The following is a 26483-nucleotide window of genomic DNA, read 5'->3' on the forward strand; positions in this document are numbered from 1 at the left end:
AATAGCCCCTAGCAGGGGTTGTTGGGCTTGCTTAGGATAACTTGATGCCTGCTTTCGGGGTTGCTGGACGTGGTCTGGGTCCCCGGGGGTAGGCATCGTGACACCCAGCAAGGTGCCTGTAAGAATAGCTAATCTTGTAGCTGGCAATGCGATGGTCCGTAGCAGACATGTCAGTAATTGTATGAATTGACTGACGTTTGGAGTGAACATTATCTCGATATATAATTTAGCTGCAGTAGGAGTGCGTGTCAAAATAGAATGGCTCACGTGGCGTTGCCCGTCATCAGTGTGCTTCTCCATATATTCAGAATTGCTACTTTGGCAGGTGCCAAGAAATGAGCATTGTGTTGTTGGATACACTTGCTCCATCCACAAAACCAAAACAATGCTAATGAAGTTTCGATGGTGGCCGTATGACAAAAATATCATCAATATATTGTTTCCATAAAATTACTGTCTAAAATCTCATTGTTAGCCAAAGTGTGTGTTTGTTCATATTGTGCCATGAACAGATTGGCCAATGTCGGTGCATATTTTTCCCCCATGGCCACTCCCTTGTTTTGGACATAATAGCACTCGCTGAAGAGAAAGGCATTTTGTGTGAGAGTGAAATTCAAGAAATCTTTCAACATCTCAATGTGTTTGTGATAGAAGGATGAGAAATCCTGGTATGCGTATTCAATGGCTCTGATCGCTAATTCATGTTTGATTAAGGTTTACAGTGCTTTAACACCAGTTGTGCAAAGTAAGTAGCCCTCCTGCCATTGTATTTCAGATAGGTACTTCAGAAATTGGGTCCTGTCCTGGATGAAGGGCAGCAACTTCTCCCCATGTCCTCCGATGGCAATGTCTAGATATTGTGATAGGCCCTAGGTAGCCCAGCCAATCCCCCTCATTATGGGTGTCACCTCTGGTAGTGTTGCAAATGATTTGTTTATCTTAGGTAGAAAATACATGGTAGACATGGTTGGCTCGGTTGGGTTAAGAAAACATTTCTCTTCATCTGTAAGGAACCCCAAAGTGTGCCACCTGTGTATTAGAGTTTGCAGTTCCTGAACAGTATTTATCCGTCGGATTGCTGGGTAACGTATTGTAACACTCTGGAGTTTGTAAATGTTTCATGGCTGTCTTCAAATAATCTGTGGTGTCCATTATGACAATATTTCCCCCTTTGCCTGCTTCCTTTATGACTATATTGGTATCTTGAGCCAAATTGTCTAGAGCTAATTGTTCATCCTTGCTGAGGTTAAACCTGATCTTGGCTTGCTCATTAGGTTTCATATCCAAATACTGGTGAATTTCATTAATGACTGCCTGATAGAAAGTGTCAATAAGGTTCGCACTTATTAATTGCGGGGTGAATTTGGATTTAGGTTTCAATTCTTCCGACTGAAGATCACTTGTTCTCACCCCCAACTCTGAATATAAATCCTGAGAATCAAATTCTGGTTCCAAAGACATAAGGAGATGTGCGTTTGGTATATTTTTTCAATTTCCTGACAAATTTAAAAATATCAATTTGAAAATTAGGGATATCTACATCAGTTGTACAAGCAAGTGACAGACATTTATTGAGCAATGTCTCCTCATGTGTGCTGAGTTGTCTGCTGGATAGGTTGATCATCAGACTAATGCCTATCCTATCCCTGTCTGTTTCTTGAAGCTGGATCTTGTTATCCTGCCTAGTTGTCCCATGTCTCAGACTGTGCTTCCTCCTACCCCCCTCCTGTCCTGTGTCTTTTGCTCCATGTTATAGTATTTTGGACCCATGGGTATTGAAATCTGACTTTTTTTGTGGCCCTTAGTGTACCTTTCTGGTATCTTTGAATTTGTTCTAAAAAACCTTTGTTTTGTGTATTATTGTTTGGCATGGCGCCTGAAGAGCTGGCATCAGAGAGGCTCATAGTTTCACCCTCTGACTCTGCATCCACGCTGCCTGTTGAAGTGTTGGGAGTACACTCCCTTGATTTTTGATATACTTAAATCAAATTTAGGCTGAAAGGTGTATACCGTATCCTGACGATAATCACGGTCCGCTCTGAAATACTTTCTAAATTTGCATAGCTTAATCTTGTCTTGATAATTCTGAAGCATTTTGTACATTTTACTAAAGTTCTTTTGTTTTGAACTTTCCGTGTTAGGCATGTCAGTAATTTCAAGTTTGAGCTGAGTGGTTTGTTCCTGTAATCTCAACGGTTCTCTAATGACGTGTTCTATGAGTAATTCTATCATGCTTTTGTAGCTGTGATTGAGGTTCTCTTCCCATTTGTCTGTCTCCAAGGTCTTGGTCATCTTTATTTTCGAAGTTGGGAAAGATAAAGATGTGTAAGCTCCTGGGAATTTTGCCATTTTCTAAGTAGTAAGTCAAAGACGCCCGTTCCCAGCATTTGTTGATTTCTTTTTTTGATAATCTCTAATCTTAACAAATTTCTGACTGAGGGTTTCTGTCTAGTTGAAGGCGTTCTTGAATGCATTGCTAGTGCTCCCTCTTGGAGAAAATAAAGCAGCTCGGCCCTCTTCTCTATTGAGCAGATAGCCTGCCATTGTAGCGCGACTGTAGCCTGTGCAAGAAACTTAGCGTGTGTGCTGTGATAAACTAACTCTGTTGGGTAGAAATGCTAATAGTTGCGCACAGACTCACAAAGTTAGTTTGTGGTTTATCTATCCTTAGTCTGCAGCATCACTTATACCTGCAGGCTCAACCCTTAACCACCATAAACTGACAAAGGAAACAAATGACTCTAGTGAATCGCGCTGAGCTAAACTGAGTTCAATAGTCCATAGTGATTATTCAATTGAGTTCATCCATTCAATGCTGAGTTCTGACAATACTGAATTTATTCAAAACCAAGAAGCGCATAACAGCTTGCAGCCGACACATGTTTCGGCATTAGGTCGTCCTCAAGGCTGCCAAATAGAACATTGTTGTTGAGTAATTTTGTGAAGAGAATATTTACATGTTTGATTTTGTCATCAGTGAAAGATTTCAAAGGTTAAAGTATCCACAACTAAAGCATGCATTTGTGTATGATGCACCATGCTGTACTAATCCACAACAATGAATAGTCGATATATTAATGAGTTGAGATCAACTACACTGAACATTAATGAATGAATTAATGCGATGCTGTGCTTTTAAAATCAATTTGTTGAAAATACTTTGTTCTTTTTTTCGCTGTCTGTTTCCAGCAACCCTGCTGGACTTTTCAAATATGGTATGTAAACATTGAATTTTTGAAATCTCTCATTGATGACAAAATCAAACCTGTAAATATTCTCTGTAACAAAATCACTCAACAACAGAAACTGAACAACAATGGAAAAAATCAAATGGGAGTTCATAACAAATAGCTCACAGTGGTGGAAGAGTTCAACTTACTAAGGTGGAACATCCCTAGAACAAAATAGCAAAGTTATTTCTGGTTCATGATACAATTAGTCCTCAAGAGTAATGCAAATATGTCTGGTAGGAGGTTTAAAGTATCCTAAATTGTCAATGTAAGCCAAATAATTGACTGGACATGTTTTGGCCGAAAGTAGTCATTATAGCACCTTCATCAGGATATGTAAAGATTATGTGGTGCAGGTAATTGACTGATCTGTATAATGCCTGCCTCTTCAAGGGTAAGCATAGCCGAGCAGTCAATGTTTGCCTGTACGCGGGAAATATATTTAGTATTTTCACCAGCACACAGAATGCCACACCCATGTGACATAGGCAAGCCTTTTTTATTAAGTACACCATTTTTTAAATACACTGTATCTGTATTAGCACCTGCATTTACTGGCAGGCTAGCTATATTGAAATTGGAGATGTAGGAACACCCACATTCGAATAACTCCTTTGATACAAAAGGGATACCCTGTGATATAGTTGTGCTAGCATGCACATACATGTTAGCATAAGGAGAGTATAGAGCTACAGCTTGCGACCAAGGGAGACTACTAAGCCATTAGGCAAAGCACCTAGGAAAAAGGCATTCAGGATTCTTTACTCTTAACGTTCTATTCATTCTTACTTTGCATTTAAGAAGAGAAAATGCAGTCTTTTGGATCCAAAAGTAAGATTAGAAGTTGTTATAAATTTTCCATTGTACACATTTACATTAAGTCCGAATTGGTTGTACCCAACATTCCCAACAGTTACCACTTGATATTATTTTTAATCTTTATAGTTTTCAAAATACACCAACCACAGCCATTAGCCTGGTCTCATATTATCCTAATTAGATATTGTGCACATCTGGGAACCAGTGCAGTCGTATAAGCGAGAAATATCCCGATCTTCCTCCTGGAGCATCAAAACGATATCCCAAACCTCTACTACCATCCAGTCACAACCTCAAACTCTTGCCCCTTCATCCGGACCCTCCCACCTTCCTCCTATCCAATATCCCCTCAACCCTCGTCTAAGGCAACCGTAAGTCGGACGTTGTTTCAATTTTGTTCCATACCTCATGCCAGATCTTGTATCCCCTCCTCGCGTATTAACATATTAACAAATCTGCCACATCCATTTCCACTCTTACCCATTTGCCCATTGCTCTGCGCCAGTCTCCCAATATGGGTCTGCCTGGAGCTTTCCATGCCATAGCAATTGCCCTTTTGGCTAATAACAGTCCCAATTCAGTTACCTTAGCAGTGTCTTTGCCCCATCTGCCTTTCCTAACAGGCCCGAGCCCAAGCACACCGGGTTATACCATCAGTTGTGTCCTACTCTGGGAGAGGGTGTGTGAGGAAATCTCCCAGTTGACCTAAAGTCCCTGTACCCGATAGCAACCCCACCACATATGTAAAGAGTCCCACCTTCCATATTTGGATCTGCTCCCAGAGACATTTTAACCATACTAACTGGCGTAATATAGCCATAATACACTCCCTGTTCTGATCCTTATGTGGCGTAGTAAACCAATCCACCATATGTTTTAGGGTCACTGTCCAGTACTAGGCTCTAGAGTTGGGAGCTCCTAACCCCCATCCCCCTCGACCTGCCAGTGGCTACCTCTTTGATATCCATATGAGCCCATGAATCATCTGTGGCATCTCATTACACAAAGACTCATAGGAGCAAAATGAATCCTGTTTCAAAGACAGGAGAGGACCCATCAAATCCACAGTCTGCCAGCTGACAAAGTTTAAGGGGGCTGAGCGGTGTCACTAAGGTCAGATTAAGACCCAGGGCTTGGAATTACGAACTAGGGTGACTTCAGCCAATCCCCACAACTTGTCCCCCTCACGATATGAGCAGCCATGTTGAGGAACTGCATGTGAGCTCAGAGATTGATGGCCCCAGGTGGGTAATGGATCTCCCGGTGACAAAGGTCAGAAGTGTTTTTCTTTTAGAGAACTGCACTCTGTCTTCAATTGGTGATCGACCCTTGTTCTAGGATGTGTCAGCATGGGATCAGTGGTGAAGCACTGATCCCATGCTTAAAGGGCCCAGGCCCTCCTCTCAGACTCTAGTTCTTGGCCGATGGCCGCTCACCTCAGGCAGACCTAGACTTAATTTTCATGTTAGACCCAATATTCTATGACTTATCAGCAAAGGATCTTCCATAGTTGAAATTAGGACCCAGGCTCACTTGTGCAGTTGGTGGGCGCCTTATGAAGAGCTCTGGACTATAGACAATGGGCCTTCTGCATTGTGCTTTACGAACTAGTGTCATGATGGAGGTTTAAAAACTAGAGGGGGGTGTGCCCCTGCACCAGCGCACAGAGGTGTGGGGGGTGCTTGTAGTTTTCAGTCTATCAGAGCCCTTTATATTTGCATGCATAATATAATGTATAAAGCACAAACCTTTCCTTGAAAGCTATAAAGATCTGTACATATTGGATGCCCACAGGGGGTTACAAGTAAGAGGGCAGGGGTAGCAGAGGATCTGGGGTGCAATGGGAAGCAGGTAAAGGAGAGCAAAAGCACTTACTTCATGCTGGTTACATTGTGCTCTGATACTACAGTGTGGGTTCCAGACTAAAGCATTGGTCCCAAACCGTGGGAACAGCCAGTTCACTCCAATTCTCCTGTGCTTGCAAGATGTCCACTTGTCTTGGGCAGAGCTCTAGACCATAAGGGATCTTATTAATTGGTGATTTGGGCCAAAATGCACTTGGGCAGTCAGGGGGCGGTCCCTAAACTCTGAAGGTTTCACTCTGCCAACTTGTGCACACCTTGGTTTGTGTCCAAGTGCCTTCTGCATTCTGCTTATTGCCACTGTCAGGGTAAGGGTAGGGACAGACTGATTGGCTGCTCCTCTGTACAGAACCACACAGGAGTGTCAAGGACAGCAATAAACAATGCTGGGTGTATTTACATTAGATCAGCTACCATAGGTTCCAAACCAGGTCAGCCACCTTATGGCAGAAAGGCCTCCTTCCACTGGCTGGATTTGTCTCTACCATCAGAATTCTTCATCTGATAAAGGCCCTCTGGAAAGTGGGCTTGCACAAAATGGACACCCCTTTCTCCTTTTTGATAGGAGGGGGGCACTCCTCCGCAGTCCGAGAATGATTTTGGTCTCCAACTCTGCATGGGATTAAGCTGCCTCAGGAAAGTCTGGATCGGTTTCCCACTGCAGTGGTTCTTGGGCAGTGAGTAGGCTGAATTACCATTTTAATCATCCAGGTGGTATCCCTAGTGAATAACTTTGCAGGCATATTGTTTCCGAAGGGAATTGTGCCCGAGTTATTCTTTGCTGGCGTTTAGAAGAAATCATTTTTCCCTGCCAACGTATATGCCACAGCCTCACCCAGAGTTGCCAAATATCAGTGAAAAGTTGCCTATGGGGATAGCAATGCGCAATACAGAGTCTTGGATTATAGGGACTGTGCTGTTAAACTCACATGACACACCTGTGCACTAAAGAAATGTAGTGCATGTTTTGTCTTTCCTGTCTAGCACTGCCCTTGAATTTGCAAGACCAGACATATGCCTGGCTTTGTGCAGGTCCTTCACCTTGTGGTGATGGGTTAAATCAGAAATTGCTTGTGAAGGAAATGATTGCCTTGGCCCATAAGGTAAGCTCACACTTCAGCATGGCCTACAATGTAAAGAAATGTGCTGCACCAAACGCAAGTGCGCCACATGTTGCCTTAGCACAACTTGAAGATTGCGTTTTCCTCCGCCCACTGGCACTCTACTCGGCACATGCTGAACTAAGTAAAAGATCACGTGCATGCCATCACCAAATCTTTATCACAGCAGAGCAGTAGATGGGGCATTCGTGTGATCTTGAATGTGTGTCTGTGGTCTCCTCAAAAGGCCGTCACACACGAGTGCTAGTCTTCACAGTGCATCACTCCACTGGCGGTCCCTACCTGAACTCAACCTTTCCAACAGATGGACCCAGAAGTGGGCTGGTGAGGTGGGTGCAGCAGAGACACTGAAGAGATGTACATGCATGGGGGTCCACACATGGCCCCAATGAAACAATACACAGACTACCGCATTGCATCCTTCCTTGACCGGTGTTTCAAGATCAAAGTGACTACTTTTCTGCCACATGCGGTGCATGCGAGTTGTGAGAACGCAGCAGCGCAATGCACCGTTCAATGTTCTAAGATGTACGGAGGTCGTGGGTGGAAATGAAATTGCTGGAAGAGGTAAAGACTGTGAAAAAATGCAACAATCCATGTGCTCAATACCCCACCGGATATATCCAGGGCAGAGGCTCATTGATCCAGGAGTATATTCCTATCGTCACCTCCACCACTCAAGTGGTCCCACTGTGAGCACTGCTGCGGATGGTGATCGGTTCCTCACTCAACGGGCAATGGTCAGAGCAGAGAATCCTACAGAATGTTTCAGGTCCTCGCTGCTACACCAGGGAGACAGAGACGGCATTGTTATTTTTTTATTTTGTTATTTATTTGTTTCTCGTAACGCACATCACGCCTCGCGGCCTCAGTGCACACACACAACATGACAAAAACAAACCCCACCGAAGGAATCCAGTGGGAAGAAAATAGGTCAGGAAGCAACAGATCCACATTTCTCAGGGTCTCCCCTAAATGCAGTTGCTGGAACTACACATAATGCAAAGGATCATTGCCTCAGAGTCTTCCCCGCACCTTCTACATTTAGTGGGGTCTTGTTACAACAGAAGGGCATTTTTGGGGTTCTTCTTTTCCATTTTATGATACCCCTACACATGTTGCTTTTTTTTTTTGTTGCCGTGCATGTTTAGTTTACTTTTGTGACCCAAAGGGACATCCACTGAAGTCCCCATGCCATTACAACACTTTTCCGATAATGTGCTGCTCCGGTAGCCAGTATGGCTGCCGGGGCATGGGTGCTTTTTAAGAACCCCATTTTGGTCCATGGGTTATACTGTCACCCTACAAGTGTGTTGAGGGTGGGGGGAGGGCTGGTAGTAGCAGCTGTAATTTAGCTTTACCTTCACCAGGGGTGCAGCCCTCTCTACTGCGTTAGTCTAATGTATTTGTATGATAGCCACTGCAGTACTCCTATATTTCCCAAAGCCCTACTCCCCGCCATTTTGTTTTAGGTCATCCCTTTGGTTTTGTGCGCCATGGGTCAGGCCTAAAATGGCCATTGTGCTGAATGCGACTCACTCTGAGCCCAGCCCTGCACCATCTAGAGTGATGTTTGAAACTGAGTATCCTAGTGTTTTGCCCCAGACATACCAAAATCACATCTTGTGTGGGTGCACCCCGAGTGTGTGGCAGTTTTGAGGGCACGTGTGATTGATTCGCCACCAAAACCTTTGTGTGTCTGCTTTATTTGTGATTTCAGGGCTGACTTAGGCCAGCCCCACAGTGGATGTGTTATCAGTGGGATGCCCCGTCGATTCCTCAGTCATACCCAAATTGATCGAGGGCTGCTGTGAAGATGGGCTGCTACATTTAATGACCTGGTTTGGCCATACTGTTTCCTGGGCACTGGTTCCTTTGTCTTTGCCCTGCTTTCTACTAAAGGCAGCTTCCTCGGCTTTTCCCCATCCTCCCTCTGGTCCTACTTGCTAGCTAGACTGGCTGTACCATGCTGGTTCTGTTTCAGGATTGTTGTTGCTGTGCTGCCTCCCTTCCAAAACCTCCAGGTTCAAGCCCGTCTGGCGAGGGAGTCTCCCTTGCATAGATGAGTCGCCACTACTATGATTCAGCTTTGGGACTAATCTTGTATGGCTGACTTCTGTCTCGCTCCTTGATCTGACTGGATACCCTTAGTCCAGTTCCTCTGTATGTGTGGTCCCTTCTCTGTCAATCCTGATTCTTTCTGGTGGGGGTCATCCTTCTGGGTACACATTGCACTCAATTCCATCCATCTGATTTGTGACTGGTCCAGTTGACTCCACGTTCCAGCCCTACAAAAGAAGCCCTGCACTTAGCGGATTAAACTGCCATTTCTGAGCCGAACCTTCAGTGACTGCCACCACGAGTACATATCTCTGGGCCCGTATCCTAATATATTCCTTGGTGGTCTCTTCAGTGGCTCTCTGAGTTCGGGAGTAGTGGGGAGTTGCAGGCTCACGATACTGTGAATCACCTTTAACTTGCCTTCTTCTGAATCCTGCTTTGCCCCCATCCTCCTTTGGATGTCTAAATCTCAATCTTGGATACGCACATGCTCACATGGGTCTACTCTGGTGTTCCATGGGTTGGTTTCCCCCTTGGCTGCTCCTGTGGGGTAGAACAAGCACTTACCTGGCTTTAACCCACAATCCGCGACTTGCCTATGGGCTTAGTCCCATTATTTCCTGTGGGGAAACCTTTACGAACTTTTTAACTCTTCCTAAAGTGACTGAATGTGGCCATCTTTCATGGGTCCTCCTTGATTCCCTGGTGTTTACACCACACCCTGGATGTATAGCTGGTACCTGTCCTTTAAAGTAATGCATCTTTGTATTGTACACCTGTCCATAGAAATGTATTGGGTCACTGTATCTAACTTTGGTTATTTGTTTCATCTATTTTCGGAGTATATTGAGACCATGAAAGGCTTATTTTATAGGTCTACTGTTATCTGACTGTTGCTGGCCCTTTGGGCATTGTTTACATTCTTTTACACTTCTCTCCTTCTGGGTGCTACTCTTAAGCGCATCCAGTGATCAAGGCTCCGTAAAATAAAAACACGCCGAAAATGTTTGTTTTTAAACGCGCTTTTCAACGGGTATATATGCGGGGGGTGGGTTAGGGTAATAATATATCTTAAGGGGAGCACGGGGGTGGTTGCGTGGGCTCTCCCCCGCATATAAATCTGTTGAAAAGTGCAAAAAACCTGCGTTTTCGGCAGCAACCTTTTTTGCAGCAATGTTATCACATAGAACCCTCTTAAGTGAATACTTTACTGTACAATAAAACAGGTAGAGGTTGTCAGGAATACAGTGACTATTGATGAGCTGGCATTGTGGTTCGTGATTAAGACTGTGTTGTTTATTGCCAGGGTTCCCTTTTTCTCCCCACCCATTAGCATTCTAATACCCTGAGATTACACTATGTTTTTTGTGTTTTGTCCTCAAATTATAGTATGCATTTGAACTTAGTTATTTATATGTAACCATGTAATAAAGTGTATATTTTTCAGTCTATCAGTGTAGTTCCCTTTTTTGCTTAACTGTACCTAACCACCTGCCTATCCCTCCCTCCCTTGAGTGAAGCCTGATGCTCTCGCACGCCTCATCTGAGGGCTGTGGACCAATTCTCCCCAACACGGGGCTCTCTAACCACGTGGTTGTGTAACCTGCGGTGCTCCAGCTGTTTTGTTCTAGAAACCCTGTGATATCTTTCTACCATGGAGCATGTGGAACCAGCAAGCAAGGGTCTGATGGCCGTCGCCTGTGGCACTGGCTCTGCTTGGCCCTTTTCCTCATGTCATCACTCTCCACCTCATGGTGGGGAATGAACTGCCTCTCCAGATGTGCTGGCAGATGCTTCCACTTTACCACTGCATGCGGGTGCCATGGGGTTATTGGCGACATGCCTAATGCGTAAGCTTCATGCTTCGTTCCCTACTTCGCTCTCGTCTTGCAGAGCGTGCACAGAACTTTACACTCCCCTGCCGGTGCCTTCCCCCTCAGGTGGGGAGAAAGTGCTGTCACAGGCGGGGGTAGCCCATTGTAGAAAGTGATGGATCAGTTCCCTGTCATGTGTCCCCTCCTGACCCTACTTGTCCACACCATAGGATGGGAGTACCGTGATTCTGCTCAATCAGCCTTCTCCTCCCTCATATCCACATTCTCGCCATCATCTTCCTGCATCTGCAGCATGTTCCACATCATGCTGCCCTGGCTCCATGTGATCACATCCACCCCCTCAGGATGGGTCCACTGCCCAGCATCCTCCTCCTTGTTTTCCTCCTAGGCGTCTTGTTCTTCAAACTGTCCCGCATCTCAATGATAGGTGGTTTTTGTGTAAAAACACGGGACGCATGTTCTTTTTGGTCTGTTTTATCCCACAAAGATCCTAGCACCCCATACTTTAGTCTGGGTTGCTATTAACAATAATTCCAATTTGATTCCAACTCTCCTCCTGTTCTCCTCCTTCTTGATCTTTCTTCTGACACAGTCAATCACGCCACCCTTATAAATTGTCTAGGCGATACCCTTGGCATCACGGACCAGGCACTGGACTGGTTGACCTCCTTCCTCTCTGAGCGACCATCCGAGATTCAACTAGGCCCTTTTTTCTCCCCATCACACTCTCCACCTGTAGCATCCCTCAGGGCTCTATCCTCTCGGCTTGGCTCTTCAACATCTACCTGCCCTTTTGATCTCTGGCTTCTCTCCTCACTTAGTGTTATGCGGACATCATAAAGCTCTCCTTCAAGCTTCACTCCACTGCCTCCTCTCCCACTCTCATTCCCGACTGTATGGCTGCTGTTCAGGCATGGTGCCCTGCTAATGAACTCTGCCTTAATAGCTGTAAAACTGAGATCCTTCTCATTGGGACCTCAGCTCCCTCCTTCACTCCTACTTTCTGGCTGCCGTCCATGGGTCCCCTCCCCTCACCCTCTTGTGAGGCAAAAAAACCTTGGTGTCCTCTTCAACTCCTCTCTCCTCACATCTGGAACCTTGTCAAGAAGGCCCACTTTCAGCTGCACCTTCTCAGGGGCAGTCTTCCTTTCCTCACCTAACCCCAGAAACTCAACGTCTCCAGAGCTATAGTCTTCTGCAGGCTGGACTACTGCAACAGCCTCTTCCTCAATCTGCCTAAATCCTCCCTTTGCCCCATTCAACTAATCCAGAATAGGACTGCAAGACTTCTCCTTGGCCTCAAACCCAGGGACCACATCTCTCCAGCCCTAAAACCTCTGTACTGGCTCCTGGTTGTGTTGCAAAGATCAAGTTAAAGACCCTCTGCATCATCCACAAGGCTTTCTGTGGCCTGGGACCCCGCTACATCCAACTGTCTCCCGAAATTATTCTCTGCTAGAGCCCTTCGGTCTTTAAGTTCAAGTCCCTGCAGAGCAGATGCTTTTCATAGCAGAGAGTGGGGATGGGGGGTATCTCTCTTCCACAGGAGCCTCCCTCGGGAATGGTCTCCCTGCTCCGCTCAGGCTTAATCTGGATCTGCTTAAGTTTCGGAGACTTCTCATGACCCTCCTTTGCTTTTCTTTTCTTCCTTCCCTTCGCTGCTAATGTTCCCCTATGCTGCATTTTGATTCTGAATGGCAGCCTGGTTCCCTATGAGTCATAAAGGGCATCAGTCCCTCCTCGCCCTCTTTTCCCCAACTCCTTGGTCTTCCCCTGCCCCCCACCCCCATTCCTGCACTTGCCCTACCAGCTTCCCTCTCCCTGTACTAGGCTGGCAGGGCCACACCCCTACTGATCCGAGTCCAGCCCCTTCCTCGCACTTAGCATTGAACCTCACTTGCACGATCCGAATGACACAAGGACCGTTTTTGTTGTTCTTCTTTCCTCCCCCCTCCCCCCCTTTTTGTCTTGTGGCGCCTTGAAACACAGTTTGCTGTATAGGTGCATTATAAATACCCGATAAATAAATAAATGATGTAACTGCCTGGCCTTTCCAGCTAGCAATGACTGGGCGCCCGCTTGAAGGGCCGAGTGTGTCACCTTGCATGTGCTTGATGTGTGATGGTGTGCCATGAATGTTTGAAGCTGCTGAGACACGTGCGAGTGGGAGTTGGAACAAGAAAGCAGAAGACCCATTTCTGGCAGACAGAATCGCTTCCTGTGATCCCATGGAAAGCCGTTCACTGTGGCCATGTCATTAGGTTGCGCGTTTTGGGGGAGCAGTCGGTTTCAGAGCCAAAATGGCGTATTTATCCAGACCTGAGCCTCGTTAGTTGACGCTGCTTTTGTCTCTCCACAGCTTCTTGATAATCTACTGTCGCCTCCAACGAGGCTGTTGCGGAAGACGAGCAACCCCGAGGTCTCCTGCGCGAAATCCTTGAAGCTTAAAAGGAAGCAAAGTGAGGATGGGCGGCTGCTGAGGAGGGGCAGCCTCGGCGGGGCTCTGACGGGTAAGCTGGGCAATACAGCCAATTGCACCGCGGCCTTTAATCGGCGGCATCGGTACGAATGCGTTCTAAAACCAATACAATGCAAATTGCCATTTACAATCCCTTCCACCGTCGACAGAGCCCCAGAAGAGCTTCCCAGTTAATGCAAACGCCATCATTCTCTGTAATTAAGAATGCAGATTCGTGAACCATTATGTTTAAATGAGTGGCGCTCCATGTGTCCATTGCCCTTTTTTGTTTACTCTATAGTGAGGTACATTTTTCTTTCATTTTGTCCTGTGTATGTGTTTGAAGCTTTAGGGCGGTTATAGGCCATTTGCATGCACGCAGCTGCCTCTTCAACTCTGTTTCTTTGCATTTTATTTTGTGTTCAAGGTTTTGACTGCCTGTCCCTAGCCCCCCGAAGTGCTCAATACACTGTGTCTGATCGTCGCTATTGACACCGGTGCTTTGCTGCAGCTAATTGTGGCCAGCAAGCTGTTCCTGGGTTTAACAGATGCTTTTCTACTGTCGGCTAATGCCTACTTTATGAGCCATCCCCCCTCCCCCTTTTTTCCAAGCAGGAAATGTAGTATGAAGATCTGTAAACTCGCATTTTCTGTCATTATTCCTGTCGGGTCCTTAAAAGGGCCTCTTAATGCTGTAATTTCCTGAAAAAGAGGCTGATTTATGCCATCTGCAACACATTGAAACACATGCACTCTATTCACCCTGAGTGCCAGCAGAAAGCACCTGGCACAGAACTCAGACGAAGGTTTCCACCTTGCCATGAATCCATCATATGTGACTGCTGGTATTCGACATGGACGGAGTTGTACTTTATCCCTGCAAGCTGCTGTTCAGTGTTTTATGGTGTACTTTTGGAGCCAATATACTAAGGTACACAAAGCGCAAACTGTGAACCCGTTTGACTTGTATTGGGTAATCAAACACTTTTAGGAGCACATAGTAAAATTCTGTTTCGAATACTGAGCGTGGATGATTTTCCATCACATCACCAGTGAAGCTGAAATCTCCAGGCAAAAGCGTACACCGATACATGACCAATATGAGGTGTCCACCAGAACACACCCACGATGGAGGATCGACCTGTGCTCCATGTTCTGTCAAGATATCTGCTGCCATTGCGCACACGCAATTGAAACCCAGTGCAGGTGATGACGTGTTCGTTGATCACAACCACAATGACGCAATCGCCAGTACACAGTGAAGGCCCTGTCTTTACTTAGTATGCATTCCCCAAATCTCTGGCATATCTTTCATCAGCAATTGTAATTCACTGTCCTAATCGACCTCTTCGATCCATGGGGCAAGGTCTTTTGGTGGTCCCCCCCCCCCTTTCCAGGACATTACCTTGGGGCGACAGATGCTTCCACCCTCGTTCCTGGAACCTACTTCCATTGGATTTGCAAAGAATTTAATCCCCATCTCTTTTTAGAACAAAAGAACGGAAAACCCACCTTTTTGTATAAAATGATCTTATCATATAAATATGTATCAAACTCCTCCAGACCAGTGTGGCTATGACGCTGTGTCAGCTGTTTTTCACCTGCACCAGATGCAGTGGATATGCGCGTTATAAACTCCAAAATCAAATGTATCTCGGGGCATGCAATTGGCTCCCAGTATTATGAACAAATATTTTCTTTCAAATGACGATAATGCTTATATAATCTATTTTTATATGCTGAGGATGATTGCCAGAAATGTATGTTTATTTTCTAGTCTTTGAGCAAATCCAAAAGTTATCAACTCTATGCATTCTCGGTCATGAAAGCACAATAGTATGGTATCATGACATCGAGATCTGGATGTGGCTGTTCTGACGCAGTCACCTTGATTGGAAGGCAGAACTGACAGGGACACTCTGTGATGGAGGCAGGGGAGGTTTACTAATTTGGACATGGTTAAGGTCACTGAACTTCGGGCGGGTAAGTGAAGCGAAATGCTTCTGAGGGAGGTGACTGCAATGGGCCTCCACAGAGATATGTAGGTTTAGGTAAGGTCACAGATTAATGGGAAATCCAAGGATCATTCATTTAACTGTTCATATCCACAAAATAAATATTTTTCTGGCATTTGCTGGATTCTATACCTGGTAATTACATTTCAAATACTTGGCCTTTATACTAGTCAGCAATACCATCAGTGTCGGGCATAATTACATCAGAGATTTGTCCAGAAATAAGACCAGACAAGAATCTTGTCCAGTTGCTTTTTTAGACGACGGAAGGTCCGAAGAGGCAGTGAGAAATTGTCGAAGCAAGAAAAAAACTTGATCATTGTAAAGAAGCCACAAACTTGTTAAGTGAAAGCCAGTTTATTTGGAACAGCTTCAGTAACTCACTTAAGACCCCCAACACAGGCAGCATCCAGGGTATAACTGACTTCACTCCAGAGTAAACATCTCCAAGCACACATCATTCCAGAATGGCACAGTAGGCATAAATCCATTCTGGAATTACAGATGATGTGCTTGGCATAAACACAGCTGAAAACCATAGCAACAAGAAAGCATACAAAGGTTTAGCTTTATACAACAAAGCATACAAAGGTTTAGCTTTATACAACAATCATGAACATTTCAAGTATAACACTCTCCAAACAGTTGGACCTATTTAGGCTAGGACTTTCCCACAAATAATTCAAGCTTATTCAATAAAGAGATCAACCTAGCCAAAACCATTAGGAAAATGAAATTCAAATTATTTTTTGACTCAATGCCACCAACACAAGAGTGATCGACTACGTTTTGACTTGAAATGAAATCTAAAAGTAATTTCCATCCGAATGTGAAGAACTCAGCACTTGACATGTTTGAAACAAAAATGAGGAAAGATTTGAAATCCATCAAGTACTCGGATCTAAAAAGACACAACCTGTGGAAATATCAACACAGATTATTGAAGCTTATTGAAGATTAGCTGAGGACAGATCTTTAGAAATCAAACCAGCTGATAAAGGCAGAGCCATCATAATCATGGATGCAACAATGTATAAGACAGGATGTCTGACATTACTACATGACAGCCACCTACTGTATTGCTCTTCCCCGAAATGTGCACGGAACAACCATAAATCACCAATGCAATTATAGAGCAAATAGTTTGAAACATAAACAGCCAGACACAATAACTCACAGCCACGCACTCTTTAGAAGATAATCCGCTCTTTACGGCTATTTATTCAAAGATTACAAGTACATAGAAATAACTCATAAAAATAATGACATATATCACAGAAGAAGTAAAGAAGTCAAAAAGAAATACATCACCGTGAGCGTAACAGGATTCCTCATCTCGTCCAGAAGCGGCTGTAAGAACCCGGGAACAGCCAGGCCGAGAGCACCACAGCTCACAGGAAGGCCGGACATAAGCGTCCTTCTCCGGCTGAAGTCTCACCTGACCACCTCCGGGTTTCCGCATATATACACACTCCACAAAGGGGAGTTAATTCTCGAACATTCTGGAAATTGCACTTGCGCAGTTGAGGAACAGCCGTCGGTTGCCAGCTGGGTCAATCGAGAGCTTCCACCCTTCTCTTAAAACACGCTCCACGGAGAACAGTAGCAAGCCATAACAACGCTAGCTTTCCCAGCAGAAATGGCCTTGACCGCATACCAGGTTTGGAATGCATGTTTGTCTCAGCACTGTGAATCTAACACTCAGCAAAATGTGTGCAGCGTTTCACTGCGGTATGAAGTCAATATCCAACATGGCTCCGAGCGCTCCCAGAATGCATTGCGCACCCGCGCTATTTTGGATCAAGCATAACAATTCCACCCTTTGGATATTTATCTTCCATATCCCAGTGGCACAGGAACCGGTCTCTGAAACCTACGAAATGTTAAGACTAAATTGGGAAAACTTTGAATGCAACAACAACAAGCAATTATAATACACAATATAATAAAAATGCAAGCAAAAATGTAATGTAGTGTACCCCCAATATCAGGTATCCATGAAAATAACCAATCCCACCAATTTCTTTTACGATCTTGAGACACTTGAGAAATGAGATCCCTCAAACCTCGAATATGACTTTCAATAGATCGTGAGTGGTCACTTAAATTGAAACAACACATACCTTCAAAGGCATTACACCCTAAATTATGTTTTAGCAATAGGTAATCAACAGCAGCTCTGTTCTGTAAATTTGCTTTTCTAATAACTTGACTATCAAGTAGTAATTCTTCTAAAGCCTGCGAAGTATGATTAAGACTTTTAACTACTAAACACGCTAATTTCATCAAAGATTTGTAACCTCCAGCAGCTAAACCCCAAACACCCACTAATGAAAGGGTTAATGCTAGAACCTCAGCTTCTGATAACAAATGTACATGTGAATCACAGTCAGGAGATAGCCCTACAGATTCAAAAGTTGACCTTTTACCTCGAGTCATCGCTGAGTGTAAAGGAAACATCATTAGTCACAATCGAGTTAAAGCACATGGACCTCCAGAAATGTTAGCTGGAATATAAGTATATGTAATGTTACCACATGAAAAGAGCCATCCTGTTGGAAGTTTCACATGATTCAAATGACTAGCAGTTATCACTGTATGATTGCAGGACATAGTGTTATTCACACTGGTGCATTTGCGTGACATTCGCGAACATAGTCTTCTCTCGAACATGGTATGATTGTACTGATTGGTCAACTCTATTTGTCGGCATTTGCCAATTTCTTGGCAGAACCGACAGTATTCGTAAACTGAAAAAGATTGTCTAATGTCTGAGTCTTGAACTAAAGAATTATTATGGGTGACGCTGAAGATATGCTTTAAAACTGGAACAGCCGTCGGCCCCGCTACTAAACACGTAGTCAATAAAGCTTCAGCATTGGGCACATCAGTAAGACAAAAGTGTGATATGTTTAGTACTTGCTGTGCCAAATATATCCACATATTCTCTTCTTGGATAATCATAGAAGAGTGTTTCCGTCTTCCTACAAACGACTCTTGCACGGCTGGCATCGAGGTAGTTTTCACTTGCTCCTGATGTTTGTCGCATTTCACGAATCCATGTCTTCGGTCTGGCGGGCTTTTCGGCACTGGCATAGGGCTGCTTGGGACAACATTATTCATCACTATCATTATCCCCTTGATCACTGGCACAGATGTGACATTTTTCGGTGGTAACAGCAGATTGTTTAACTCGCCCAAATGGAGTCCATTTAGTGCCACAGTTACACCAACCAGACCCAGAATCTACAAATCAAACCCAGAAAAGAGATATCAGTGTTGCACATCCCTCTCTCAGGTAACATTTGTCTGCGGGTACATATTGCCATTTCTTTCTACCAGGCTCCATAACTAAAACCACTTGATCTTTGCCTGATGCAATGACATCTGCGGGCACTGGTGGGCCACTTGGCTTTTCCACCCACACCTTTGCACCCGGGACCATACTGTCTGAAGAGCCAAAACCGCGATCCCCACGGGTAGTTAACACTGTAGGAGGCTCCCCTTTCTTAATCATGGACAATTTAATGGGAATGACTATCAACTGGGCCACTCGATCAACCTTGTGTATTGATAACAATTGATCCCCACTATTCATTAGGATGACTTTAATCTCGCCTTGGTAATCAGCATCAATTACCCCTCCCAACACTTGAACGCCCTCAATGCTAGGCCAGATCTAGGGGCAATCCATCCCATATGCTCTGGGGGAATCTGTACTCCAATCCCTGTTTCAATTACAACTATTCCTCTTGGATCTAATCTTATTTCTCCATTAGAATGCAAGTCTACCCCTGCTGACTCTGGAGTTGCTCGATAGGGAGCTAAAGAACCTGGAGTAATTTCCCAGTATAATAGTGTTTCTTTGACTGAATTGGCCTGAACCTGTAAAGTAGGAGTCATTAGTCTCATCAAAGGAGTTTCATGTTCACACACAGGCCTATTGTTTAACACTTGCACCGCATCAAACACACGATCACGCCAGCCTGCGAAACTGCCGTCTCCAGATTTGTGCAACTGTTCTTTCAGTAACCCATTCATTCGTTCAATTAGCCCTGCCGCAGCTGAATGGTAGGGCACGTGATAGATCCACTCAATGCTCTTTTCCTGACAAAATTCTTGGATTAATTTGCCTTTTGAAATGTGACCCATTGTCACTTTGAATCTGAAAAAGGCACTCCATAATGTAATATGATCTGATCTAACAACCTGATGGTGTTCAATTGGGTTGCACGTTTGCACGGCAAAACCATCAAATATCCCGAGTAGGTATCCACAATAGTGCATACATACTGACAACCTCTGCTGATTGGCATAGGACCGATATAATCAATCTGCCAAATTTGACCTGGTAATTTTCCTCTTCTCAATGTGCCTCGAACAATTTGAGGCATCGGTCTATGTAATTGGTGTTGGCACACGGGACATTGCAGAATGATGGTTTTCACTACTTCTAAAGGAAGACTGATGCCTCAAGCTTGTGCCCACCTGATAGTAGCCTTTTCTCCAAGGTGCCCACATTTCTGATGGGCCCATTTGGCCAAATCCTCCATATCGTCTTCCCGAGCCTCTGCATCCACTGAGGAAATCTTGGTGTGTTCATCTGCAACAGAATTAAACCAACGTTCTAATGAATCTGTGGTACAATGCGCGTCCACATGATATACCGTGACTTCACTTTGTAATAGCATTTCTGCAATATCCTGCCACAGTTCTTTTGCCCACAACTCTTTTGAATGAATCTTCCATCCAATCTTTTGCCAAGTTGGCAACCACACTGCCAATCCATTCGCCACTGACCATGAATCTGTATACACATAACATTGACATGGGGTCTCTTGTTTCAACGCTTGGTAAACCGCGTAAAGTTCGGTGAACTGACTGCTCTTCCCTTTCACTGTCGTCAACATCTTCTTTGTTTTGGGATTGCACGACACTGCTTTCCAGTACCGTTCAGTTCCCAGGTATCGGGCTGAACCATCCGTGAACTAAGCATGCTCTGTTTGCTCCACAGTCAAATTGCTTTAAGGTACTCCCCATTTCACGGGAGACTCACGTTTTTCAGGCACCTCCGGTGGTATGTAATCTGAGGGCGGTATATTGGCTACTTGCTCATGTAGTTTTGCTACTCCACCCTTTCCTGATTTGGCTCTGTCTTGAATATACCATTTACACTTAATTATGCTGGCTTCTTGAGCATGTCCTATACGATGCGTTTTAGGAGAGCTCAGTACCCACTGCATGATTGGTATTTCAGGTCTCATAAATACATCATGACCCACCGTCATCTGCTTGGTATCAACAAGAGCCCAATAACATGCCAGCAATTGCTTCTCAAACGGAGTATATGAGTTACCAGCATCGGGCAATTTACGACTCCAAAACCCTAATGGCACACGTTTCCTGTCTTGTTTCTGCCACACACTCCAGTTAGCATAATTGTCTTGCACAGACACATTTAATTCCACTTCGCCTTCCTTCAAGGGCCATAAATCAAGCACCTGCTGCACCTTGTCTTTCGCCATCTCAAAGGCTTTCTGCTGCTCTTCCCCCACTGAAACTCATATTTCTTTCATGTCACCTTGTAGAGGAGGGCCAATATCTGCCCTAAATGCGGAATGTGCTGTCTCCAAAAGCCAAACAGTCCTATAAACTGCTGAGCTTGCTTTTTGTTCATTGGAGTGGTGAATTCAAGTATTTTCTGTCAAGCTTTTGGCACCTTTTCTAGATGCCCATGATGCCACTAAATCCCTAGAAATATCACTGTTTCAGCTGGACCTTGAATTTTACTCGGATTAATCTCCCACCCTTCCTTTTTAATCCATCCATAAGGACATCTAGCTGACTTTGCACACTGTGTTCATCCTTGCCTTGGATCAAAATATCATCAATGTAATGAGAGATTTGTATGTCAGGTTTACACAGTATCTTGTCTAAGTGCTCTGCCACCAGCCGGTGACAGATAGTCGGGCTGTGCATGTACCCAATGGGTAGTCTTGTGAAAGTGTACTGACGTCCACTCCACGTAAATGCAAACTGTTCTTGACACTTGTCAGCAATTGGCACAGAGAAAAATGCATTAGCTAAATCGATCACTGCATACCAAGTCCCCTCAAACGTTTGGACATTTTCAATCAAGGTAATAGCATCTGGGACTGCGGGCACTAAGGGAAGAGTATGTTTATTCAACTCCCTGTAATCCACCGTCATCCTCCACGACCCATCCCCCTTTTTAATAGGCCAGAGCGGATTGTTCCATGAGGTGGTAATAGGGCATAATACACCCGCCTCCACATACTCTTTAATGGTGTCTGAGATTTCCTTGTGCCCCCCAGGAATGCGGTATTGTTTCATGGCTACCCGCCTGGTGCCACTGGCACTTGCACTGGGGGCATCTTCAATTTGCCTATGGTAATGGGTGTACAAATCAATGCACTCACCCCAAACTGATGTTTTACCGCCAAGTCCCAAGGTTAGCCCTTCCAAAATCTCAAAGCCAATTATATATTCAGGTATTGGGACAATCAACACCTGGTATTTCTGCCTCTTTAAATTGCCTATTTTCATTTCCACTCGCGTTTGCACTGCGGGGGTCTCCTTTCCCCCTAAACCTGTAATCGTAAACTGTTTGCCTTTAAATCGTGTCGGATTACCATGAATCAGAGGCCTCCGCCCCGGTGTCTATCAGTGCTCGCACCCTTTGTATATTTCCTGGCCCCCAAAAAATCTTAACATCGAAATGAGGCCGCCTATCCACTTTTATGCGGGCAGACGCTGCCGGAGCTTGGCCGAAGCCCTAGTCAAACTTTGAATGAGTGTGACTCGACTCCGCCTCTAGCATCGCACTCACCACCTTTCTCAAATCAGCGTATGTCGGCTGGTACGGGGAAGGTGTCCCCATAGACCCTTCGTCTTGTTCTTCCGCAGGGGGAGCAGAAGGTGAGGTGTCCCCCTGTGGCGTGGTGACTACTTGTTTCTTAACTTGTTTATAGCGCTCTTTGGCTGCAAGTCCTCATTTTTTGTATAATTCATACATTACTTTGGTTTCAATGCCATCAATTTCCTCGTGTGGCACACCTTCTTTTAACAAAGCCAAAAACATGTCTTTTCGGGACACTCGGGAGTCTCTATATTGCCGCCTGCCTTCAGTTCTTCTCTCACTACTCCCCTCTCTCTCTCATGGCTTGTTATCGCCCTTATCCCACTCTCCCAAATCTGCAAGTTGCCGAATGGCATCTGCTTCCTCATCAGTAGCCTTGCCCGTCATACCTACGAGCAAAGTCATAATGACACTTTTGTATGCAGGTGGCGCAGTTCTAATCACCATGTTTCGAGTTGAAACTGAGAGCGGCACGGCTCCCATGTGATCAGGCGCATCTATGTGAATCGCCTCTTTCATAGCATGCTCTCTGACTTTTTGAATTGCTTCTCTCAACATGTACCACTTTGTTTCTTCACTGGGCCAATCTGTGGTAATAGGGTATTTACGGTTACATGCTTGGGCTACCAGGTGCAACAAAGACACCTGCGTATCTTGACCATTTGCATCAGGGAGCGGTCCTGTTCTTAAAACCTCCTGTACATTAGTGTCAATTGACGGGGGTAAATAACGTGGTGAATCAGTAGAATCTACCAACAACCCTGCAGCACCCCCATCTAGCAATCTCACCATCCATGTCAATAAAGCTTCCCCTGATTTTTGCCTCAAACGGGTAATAATTTCCCCAACCTCTTGTGTGTAATCCTCAAAAGTGGTTAAATCCACCATACCACCACCAGGATTCTGCGGGTGAGGTCCGGCTCGCCGTCTTCTAATAGGCTTCACCGCCACTGTTTTCTGTTTCGCCTCTGGTTTGGGGTCAGACTCATCTGCAGAACTACTTTCTAGACTGGTCGAATCAAAAATATCACCATCCCATTTGTCCGGATCCCAGTCTACGCAGCGGTAGCTATTACAGTTGCCACCTTTCTTTTGTTGACCCCTCCCCGTCTTTTCCTATACTTATACCAAGCCACTCGGACTGCTGCCCTCTCGGCCACCGCCTGATATGTCGGCCTTATCTTTAAACAGTTTCATTTGAATCTGCTGCGTTTGCGCAGTCTGCCGTTCTGCAGCTAGCTCTCGCTCTAATCGCAAAACCTCATTTTTCATTTCCACCTTCATTTGATGTATTTTCCTATAAGCATGCAAAAGAACCCAACCTCGCCTACCTAATGCCGCACATTCTTTGCCACGTTCTACTGGAACTTGTTGCAAGCATGCAATTACATCAGTCGGATCGGTATCTCACAATCCTTGATCCCAAGTTTCACTTAAACCGGCATCACATGCCCATGCCTGAGCCAATTTATCATATGGACTCTTAGTCCAACCTGAGATAACAACATCAGAACAGTCACCGCCAGCGGTAACGTTCTTCTTCTTGAACAAACTACTCATTATCACTAACAAAGCAAAACCTCGTTGAACCTATATATTTTCTTCTCCACACTGCAATCACTCCCACAGGCACTCAAGCACTTACAAAAGAGAGAACAAAAAAAAAGTCACTATTCAAAAACTTCACTCACACGACAACCAAATCCTATCTACGTTTCAACAGATTCTTGGACACTCGGAACAACTCATCATGAGCATCCTGTTCGTGACACCAAAAATGTATTGCTCTTTCCCGAAAAGTGCACGGAACCATAAATCACCAATGCAATTATAGAGCAAATACTTTGAACCATAAACAGACAGACACAATAACTCACAGCCACGCACTCTTTAGCTCTTTACGGCTATTTATTCAAAGATTACAAGTACATAGAAATAACTCATAAAAATAATAAGGACATATATCACAGAAGAAGTAAAGAAGTCAAAAAGAAATACATCACCGTGAGCGTAACAGGATTCCTCATCTTGTCCAGAAACGGCTTGAAGACCCCTGGAACAGCCAGGCCGAGAGCACGACAGCTCACAGGAAGGCTGGACGTAAGCATCCTTCTCCGGCTGAAGTCTCACCTGACTACCTCCGGGTTTCCGCATATATACACACTCCACAAAGGGGAGTTAATTCTTGAAAATTCTGGAAATTGCACTTGCGCAGTTGAGGAACAGCCATCGGTTGCCAGCTGGGTCAATAGAGAGCTTCCCCCCAAGAAGCACAGTGCCTCCCTTCTCTAAAAACACGCTCCACGGAGAACAGTAGCAAGCCATAACAACGTTAGCTTTCCCAGCAGAAATGGCCTTGACCGCATACCAGGTTTGGAAAGCATGTTTGTCTCAGCACTGTGAATCTAGCACTCAGCAAAATGTGTGCAGCGTTTCACTGCGGTATAAAGTAAATATCCAACATGGCTTTGAGCGCTCCCAGAATGCATTGCGCTCCCGCGCCATTTTGGATCAAGCATAACACCTGCATAACTTAGAACAGGATCCAACAAAAGAAATACAAAGAATGATCGAGGAGGTCATCTACAAAGCGTACAATGAAGGTTGGATCACAGACTTCATGATCAACAAAAATCCGATCATACCAATTTTTTATGGACTACCAAAAGTGCACAAAAATCTGATTAACCAACCCTTTAAACCAATCGTGGCAAAAACAGACAGCATTTTCGACCCTCTGTCTAAATATTTGGATAAATTACTGCAACCGATTGTACAGTCATCATCAACATATCTACGCGACACGACACACTTCCTGAACACATTTGACAATATTGAAAAGATGGAAGAACACTGGAAGTTATTTACTCTTGATGTACAATCATTGTACACATCCATACCCCACAAAGAAGGCTTGGAAGCCTTGGACTGGATTCTTCTGAATGAAGAATACTTTGCCTCAAACAATGAATTTACAATTGAAATGGCCAAAATGATCCTGTATAACTTCTTTAGATTTGACGGTCAATACTACCTTCAAATCTCGGGAAACTCCATGGGCTCAGCAATGGCCCCAGCCTATGCAAACATCTTTGTTTTATTTCGAAACCCACTACATTCTGGAAAACTCCCCACATGGTCAAAGAAATTGGCCATGTGGAAAAGATTAATTGACCACATCTTTGGTATCTGGAGAGGACCAGTCAGAGAACTTGGGACCTGTTGTAGACTATCTGAAATTAAATTCACCTTGGAAATTGGCACACCAGAAGTACATTTCCTTGACGTTAAGATCATTCCTAAGGACCACAAGCTACACACCACTATCTTCAGAAAACTAACAGATGTAAATAACAGCCTTTACTACACAGGTCATCATCCACATCTTCTCACAAATACCCTTCCTCTCAGTCAACTGCTAAGGATTAGACGTATAGTCTCAGATGATGAATCTTACCACACAGCTGAAAAGGAACAAATCAATCGATTTTAAATCAGATGCAATCCTGATGGAAGCAGCCAAAAAGTGCCGAATGAAAACAGATCAGATCTACTAAGACCAAAACCTAAAGATACCAAGGAAGATCACCCTCTGATAAATATATCAGAATACTCACAACAAAGTCCACAAATCAAAAGAATACTTACAAAAAACTGGAAAATCATGAAAACTGGACCAACAAATGAGCACGTTATTCCCAAAAATGGCTTGCACACGGGGAAAGAATCTGAGAGATTCACTAGTAAAGGCTGAACGAGTAGAAAAGAACAACCAACTCTTTCTTGCAAAACCAAAGAAAGGCACATTTCGGTGTTTGAACTGTTGCCATTGTAACAATGTGCAAAAAGGCACAAACATCAGACACCCATACACAGGCCAAAAAATAGAATACCAGACCATGCCACATGTGAAAGTAAACTGGTAGTCTATGCACTGATCTGCCTGTGTGAACAGTATTATGTAGAACAGACCATCAGAAGAGTAAAGGACAGAACTTCTGAACATAAGTCAAATATTGACACAAAAAAATGTAAAGTCATCAGTAGCAAGGCATTTTTTTCATAATCATCACACAATCTCACAGTTAAGATTTGTAGTGTTGGAGAAAGTGACCAAACCACCAAGAGGTGGCAATTTACAACAGATACTATCCCGTAGGGAAATGTTCTGGATATATAAATTAGAAGCTCTAGAACCTTGT

The 26483-nt window shown here is 44.4% G+C and overlaps 1 protein-coding gene across 2 annotated transcripts in view; it reads left to right on the forward strand.

The window, feature by feature from the left end:
* Nucleotides 1-26483, forward strand: part of MAST4 (microtubule associated serine/threonine kinase family member 4) — a 2307007-nt gene that overhangs the window by 634234 nt on the left and 1646290 nt on the right. For both annotated transcript variants that reach the window (XM_069627380.1, XM_069627381.1), the window contains exon 2: nt 13288-13438. In XM_069627380.1, coding sequence (XP_069483481.1) covers nt 13288-13438 — 151 coding nt within the window. The remainder of the gene's footprint in view (nt 1-13287; nt 13439-26483) is intronic.

This window comes from Ambystoma mexicanum, chromosome 6p (genome assembly GCF_040938575.1).
Source record: "Ambystoma mexicanum isolate Mex_15411 chromosome 6p, UKY_AmexF1_1, whole genome shotgun sequence".
Lineage (NCBI taxonomy): Eukaryota > Metazoa > Chordata > Amphibia > Caudata > Ambystomatidae > Ambystoma > Ambystoma mexicanum.